The sequence below is a fragment of the Mus musculus genome, chromosome 11, assembly GCF_000001635.26.
Source record: "Mus musculus strain C57BL/6J chromosome 11, GRCm38.p6 C57BL/6J".
NCBI classification, from domain to species: Eukaryota; Metazoa; Chordata; class Mammalia; order Rodentia; family Muridae; genus Mus; species Mus musculus.
In genome coordinates this window covers 58,499,958-58,507,059 of record NC_000077.6, presented here as the reverse complement: position 1 = coordinate 58,507,059, position 7,102 = coordinate 58,499,958, and the positions used below count along the sequence as shown (strand labels likewise).

Below are 7,102 nucleotides of genomic sequence, written 5' to 3'. Positions count from 1 at the left end.
GAGAGGTATTGCTGGATCCTCCGGTAGTACTATGTCCAATTTTCTGAGGAACCGCCAGACTGATTTCCAGAGTGGTTGTACAAGCCTGCAATCCCACCAAGAATGGAGAAGTGTTCCTCTTTCTCCACATCCACGCCAGCATCTGCTGTCACCTGAATTTTTGATCTTAGCCATTCTGACTGGTGTGAGGTGGAATCTCAGGGTTATTTTGATTTGCATTTCCCTGATGATTAAGGATGTTGAACATTTTTTCAGGTGCTTCTCTGCCATTCGGTATTCCTCAGGTGAGAATTCTTTGTTCAGTTCTGAGCCCCATTTTTAATGGGGTTGTTCGATTTTCTGAAGTCCACCTTCTTGAGTTCTTTATATATGTTGGATATTAGTCCCCTATCTGATTTAGGATAGGTAAAGATCCTTTCCCAATCTGTTGGTGGTCTTTTTGTCTTATTGACGGTGTCTTTTGCCTTGCAGAAACTTTGGAGTTTCATTAGGTCCCATTTGTCAATTCTCGATCTTACAGCACATGCCATTGCTAAATAAGGTACAATTTGCTAAACACATGAAACTCAAGAAGAATGAAGACTGAAGTGTGGACACTATGCCCCTCTTTAGAATTGGGAACAAAACACCCATGGAAGGAGTTACAGAGACAAAGTTTGGAGCTGAGATGAAAGGATGGACCATGTAGAGACTGCCATATCCAGGGACCCACCCCATAATCGGCATCCAAAAGCTGACACCATTGCATACACTAGCAAGATTTTATCGAAAGGACCCAGATGTAGCTGTCTCTTGTGAGACTATTCCGGGGCCTAGCAAACACAGAAGTGGATGCTCACAGTCAGCTAATGGATGGATCACAGGGCTCCCAATGGAGGAGCTAGAGAAAGAACCCAAGGAGCTAAAGGGATCTGCAACCCTATAGGTGGAACAATATTATGAACTAACCAGTACCCCGGAGCTCTTGACTCTAGTTGCATATGTATCAAAAGATGGCCTAGTCGGCCATCACTGGAAAGAGAGGCCCATTGGACACACAAACTTTGTATGCCCCAGTACAGGGGAACGCCAGGGCCAAAAAGGGGGAGTGGGTGGATAGAGGAGTGGGGGTGGGCGGGTATGGGGGACTTTTGGTATAGCATTGGAAATGTAAATGAGCTAAATACCTAATAAAAAATGGAAAAAAATAAAATTATAATGAAAAGGGCATTACATTAGGTTCAAGTAAGAATTAGGTGTTGAGAGAATGATATCCCAGCATGGAGAGAAGATTTGGGTGTGAAAATCCATCCCCATACTTAGAGCTATTGGTAACTCTTAACTTCTTGGAAAGGAAGTAATCATTTTCTCTAAGAGTGTAGCCCTTGATAACTTACCATTTAGTATTGGAAAACTACAGATCTGGGACATTTCCACAGCACCAAATGAACTTGATCTCTTCTCTTTCTCTTTCTCTCTGATTCTATTACTCTCTTTAAATTTCTCTCTCACTTCCTATCTCACACATATAGAAGCATAAGGAATGGAAGATTATTAGTAGAAGGAATGGAGGACTATAGATTCAGAGATGCATATGATAAATGTACAGTGGTATATGTGTGTATATATCACAGGAAAAGCCTATTATTTTGTTTGACTCAAAATTACTAAGTTAAAAACATCAAAAAGAATAAAATTATGTTATTTTCAGAATTATGTTTAGAAAAGAGTTTCACAACATTATGATCAATAATTTAGCCCTACATCAATGTACATGAAGGTGTGGTTATTAAGTTTTATAAAAAGAGCACATGAAATTATCAAAAATATTATAATTGGCTGTATAGTACAGAAATTAGATCAGAGGAAAAAAAAAGAAACATGGGAAGTGCAGAAATGGCTACAGCGCTACAGTAACTATGGTGCATTCACTTCACTATTTAAGTTGGATATTTCTCCACATTCCTGAAACAACTTTTAGGCTTTCTTTTTTTTTTTTTTTTTGGTAATAGAAAATGCAGATAGTGCTTCCACAAAAGTAACTGCACAGTGATTGCAAATACAATAAATGATGCAATGCATGGCCTTCCAATAAAGATATTCAAAGACTTAATTAAGTGGAAATTGTACTTAATTTTACATATATAATGTCATGTAAAACTTGGCTTAGACAGTACATTTGGCAGGTGGGGTGGTATTTTTGTTTCAGTGTTTATCTTTACACAAGGAAAGTTGACCACTTCCCATTCCTGGATTTAGGAGAGGAACTCAGAAGGCCCTTAGGATGATCTGTTTGTATGCGAAGACGTTAGAGACAGCGAATTTTATAATTCCAGATTCATTGCATAAAAGCTTTGCCAGTAGTCTTCAGCATCAGGGAAGTAGAGGTCATTTAATAGCCATTTTCCTTAACAGTGAACTACATGACAGGGACTCTATAAATAACATGGTGACTTCTTTTGCAAAACAGTTTTAAGTGATGACACATTTTGCTTTATCTAAATTTTATTCCATCTCTTGGCTTTATTGTCAACTGCCAAAATGCACAAAGCTAAAAGATTGTTAACCCAAGAGCTGTGCACTGTGTCCTTAGTGCGAGTTACCTTGTAGGTTCCTAGTTCTCACAGACTTGCCCGAGTGCTTATAGTCACACCTGGTTATAAGTCAGTAATGTCTCCACATCATTTCAGGGGACTTTAGGGGTCTTGAAACTGTAGGCTAGTCACAAGGAATAAAACCTCAAAATAAACCATTAGTCAGGCAACCTAACCAAAGGCACAGTTAAAGGTTTTTTGGATTAGGTTCAATATTGCTTACAGCTAGAAAGATGGGGAAAGCTTTAGATTTAAGTGGGATTACCAGCAAACAGCTTTATTTCAGAATGGCTGAAAGTAGGTCTAAATATCTTGCCAGAAAATGGTGTGGTTTTGCCCAGGACAAAAGTCTTAAAGAAAGTTCGTTTAATTTTTGGTTTTTAAAATGGGCTTTATTGTTAATGCCTTCTTTATGTTACAACAAATTGGAATGTGCTGGGGGTGGGAGCTGGGCGTGTTTTCCAGGGTGATGACATTGAAAACTGGTTCATCCTCTAGTTCTCTGAGTGGCTTTCAATGCCATGGCTAGTCAGATTCATGATTTTTATCTATAGGTGACAATTGGAGCATTAATTACATATTTTACTGTTCAGTGTCTTAATGTGGACCTTCTACTTTGTAAATAGTTATGGAAATGATTGTGAGGCTTGAAAAAATTACCTCTGAATATTTAAAAGACAGTCCACCTTTTAGAATGTGTGTTATAGCCAGCCTATGGTTGTCTTAACTAGTAAATGTGATTTTTCTCCCCAACCTCCCCCCCCCAAAAAAAATCTCTGAGACTGGTCAGAAAGGATGGAACCATTCTGTGGGACACTGTTTCTTACTGTGTTGTACCTACTGAAACCATCCAACTTAATTTGAATTCACCTATTTTTTCCCAGCATAGCTGGACACTGACCTTGTTTAGTGCACTCAAGGTTGTTCATGTGTCCCTGGATTTCTCTCAGCATCTAACACAGAGGCGGCCTGTGAGTGTGGGGTGGAGGGAACAATACAGTAATATTAGCCATCTCTGAGCTGGCTATCCAGGGTAGTGAGTTTTTAATTCTCTAACAGTGTGTGTGTGTGTGTGTGCATGTGTGTGTGTGTGTGCACGCGTGTGCAAACATGCTCCTCCATTTTTATCTTCCGATACTGAAAAAACATATATTTTTTGCTTTATTTAACTTTGGCAAAATCAAAAGACATAGTTGTCACCATCATCATTGTCATCATCACTACCACCATCATCTTCAGTAGCATTATTTTAGGTAGAGCAGATGGAGGAATGCTAGGTTGAGTGACAGTGGCTGGACTGGTAGCAGTATTTGGCTGTTTAGTGGTTTCTTGCCTCAAGCCTTTTAGGATTCTGAGGATCGGTCCTTCTTGTGTGAAGGTGAGGCTTCCTCCAGGCAGCACAGAAACTCTCAGAGTCTCCAGATCCTGGGGACTGAGGAGGATCACCTGGTTGAAATTTCTCTTTTAAATTATTACCTTAAAATATTTTTATATGAACTATACCTCAGTCTTCCAATTGCACCCTCAAACCATAAAAGCCAAAGATTATTTCATATTTTAAAACCAAATTTTCAAAATAATTTTGATTTTGTATTTTTTTTTGTCACTGGTTTTTTTTTAACCATTGGGTTAGCATGGGACAGCATTTCTCAGGCTTGTAGTACTTGAGAGAAGACACTGTCATTAGGAAAGTTCATGACTTTGGACTATGGAAAATTTACCCTGAATCCCCAATGCCTGTGACCAAGATGTGAATTCCAAGCTTTAAAAAAAATGGCTGAATTATGTGTAATTTGCAGTCCTTAGATTTTCAGGCCCAGAGAACTTAGCACAGGCAGGTTGAGGCATAAATCATTGAGCACTTGTTTCTATGACACTAACCCCAAAACATTCTTGGTTGCCTAGGAGACACCCATGGACCTCACCACCTGGATGAACAACTACACTACACAGTCAGATTTCACCCTGGTGGGATTCTTCAGTCAATCCAAACACCCTGCCCTGCTTGCTGTGGTCATATTTGTGGTTTTCCTGATGGCCTTGTCTGGGAACGCCCTCCTGATCCTGCTGATACTCTCTGACATCCACATACCAATCCACCTCCACATACCAATGTACTTTTTTATCAGCCAGCTGTCCCTCATGGACATGATGTACATTTCTGTCACTGTGCCCAAGATGCTCATGGACCAGGTCCTGGGGAGCCACAAGATCTCAGCTGCTGCCTGTGGGATGCAGATGTTCCTCTACCTGACATTAGCAGGGTCAGAATATTTCCTTCTTGCTGCCATGTCCTATGACCACTATGTGGCCATCTGTCATCCACTCCAGTATCCTGTCCTCATGAACCACAGGGTGTGTCTCCTGCTGATGTCTGTCTGTTGGATCCTGGGATCCTTGGATGGCTTCATGTTCACCCCTGTCACCATGACCTTCCCATTCTGTGGATCCCGGGAGATCCATCACTTCTTCTGTGAGGTCCCTGCTGTGACAAAGCTCTCCTGCTCAGACACCTGGCTCTATGAGACCCTCATGTATGTGTGCTGTGTGCTCATGCTTCTCATCCCTGTGACAGTCATTTCAGGCTCCTATACATCCATCCTCCTCACTGTTCTCAGGATGAACTCAGCAGAGGGCAGGAAGAAGGCCCTTGCCACCTGCTCCTCCCACATGACTGTGGTCACCCTCTACTATGGTGCTGCTATCTATACCTACATTTTCCCTGCCTCTCTCCACACCCCTGAGAAGGACATGGTGGTGTCTATGTTTTACACCATACTCACCCCTCTGTTGAACCCACTAATCTATAGTTTTAGGAATAAGAATGTCACAGAGGCTATGAAGAAACTGTTAGGTGTGAGCACCCTCTTTCAAGAAACAGTAAAGTAAGCTGTAATCCATATTTCTCTTCCTTGACTCTACACATGTGTTGATCCAAGTCTCAGGCTGATGTTATTGCTGATCCATCATGCCCCATTTCATATTCATCCCTTTTTGTAAACTATTTCTCTAATCTGAAAATTTCTTTGTTGATATACTTCTTGTCAATTCATAAATCTTATTTGCATTCTGCCACTGTTACTTTTTATGAAGTTGATAATTACTGTTTAATTTCATGGGACAAAGGTCTTATCATTTGAAATTATGTCATATGGAACAATAAATGGTCATGAGGTGTTTAATTGATAAAGCTTAGAGTGAGATGTAAGAAAAGTCGTTAACAACATTAATCAGAGGTGACTACAGATCAAGATACAGTTTTCTCCCTTCAGCTCCTATCTTACAATATAGTAAAAATAAGGGTTAAAAGAGATTTGGGTCTGAATAGTATCATTGACCCCAAGGTTTTCAAATTGTCAGTGTATCTGTATTTTCATATAAATATATCCCTCAAAACCAACCACAGCTTCTATTGAAAGTAAATGAGGAATCACCTATTCTTGAGCCAAATATGAATGACCATGGCTCAGGAACATGGGTTCAGGTTTCTCCCAATGACATCTTCCAAAGTCTCATGGATTGTTACAAAGCACAAACAAGTCATAAATCATTCGGGCATTGTTCTCTTAAAATTGCTTCCTGAGGGTGATGATCTTTTGGGGGGGCCCTAAGAAAACTGGGATATTGGCCAAGTCCTAGAACTAACTGCATCATTTGCTGTTTAGTCTCTCTGTGCTGGTAAAGTATAGTGTTGAAGTCCTGAGTGGAGCAGTTTCTGATGCTGGAATAGCTAGCTAGCTGTATTAACTAACGTTGTCCTTGATGCAGATTCTTGAGGAAACAGCATTTGAGGCAGTTTGTAAGGTCGGATCACCTGGGCTTTGTGTCTTGTTTTCTTTGGTGTCTGATCCTTTACTCTGCAAACATATAAACTTTCAAATGTAACATATATTTCTGCATTATGTATGTGACATGCAGTGTGCACAAATCATCTAAAGGTTATTCTTTGCTCTGTGTTCAAGCAGGAAAAATAAATCAAACCTTATAAGTCCATTTGGACAATATGTCCAATCTGTAATAAAACTTTCCATCCACGCCATAGGAAAGGCTGGCATGCTAAGTCTTGAGGGTTCTGTACTATATTTATTTGCTATACAGAGACACTTTCATGTCTCAGCAATCTCAGAGCTGTTCCCATGTAGATGGATCAGCATATACTTTACCTGTTTTGTTGTTCTTGATTTCTTCCCTCATGTCTGCTGCCAAGATTTTCAGAAGGTCTCCCCACTCAAGTCTAATCTTTATTAATTTTGATGCAATACATAGTTTCTTTCTCTTGTGAAAACAAGGGCCAAACCTCTTCCACAACACATTTCCCTCCTTCCATTCTGAAGTTAAGGCAAGCAGATCTAATCATCAGTCCTTTCAAAAACCCAGTGCATTTTAGCAACCGTCTCGTTGACATTTAAAATTGTTAAAGTCAATAATTTAATCTATCTCTGGGAGATCACTTCTGTTCTATGAGCATTTCCTGTAAAGTGTAGTTGATCTTTTTACATTTGATTGACCTGGAGGATTGTAAAATACAT

General features: G+C 39.9%; 1 protein-coding gene across 1 annotated transcript; it reads left to right on the top strand.

Annotated features, from left to right (window-relative positions):
- The first annotated feature begins 4,487 nt into the window (after positions 1-4,487).
- Olfr331 (olfactory receptor 331) lies at positions 4,488-5,462 on the top strand. The gene has a single exon (NM_001011861.3). It carries the CDS (start codon positions 4,488-4,490, stop codon positions 5,460-5,462), a length of 975 nt encoding a protein of 324 aa, NP_001011861.3.
- Positions 5,463-7,102: the final 1,640 nt, after the last annotated feature.

Coding starts and splice junctions, on each gene's coding strand:
- Olfr331 (NM_001011861.3), top strand. CDS start 4,488: ATGGACCTCACCACCTGGATGAACAACTACACTACACAGTCAGATTTC.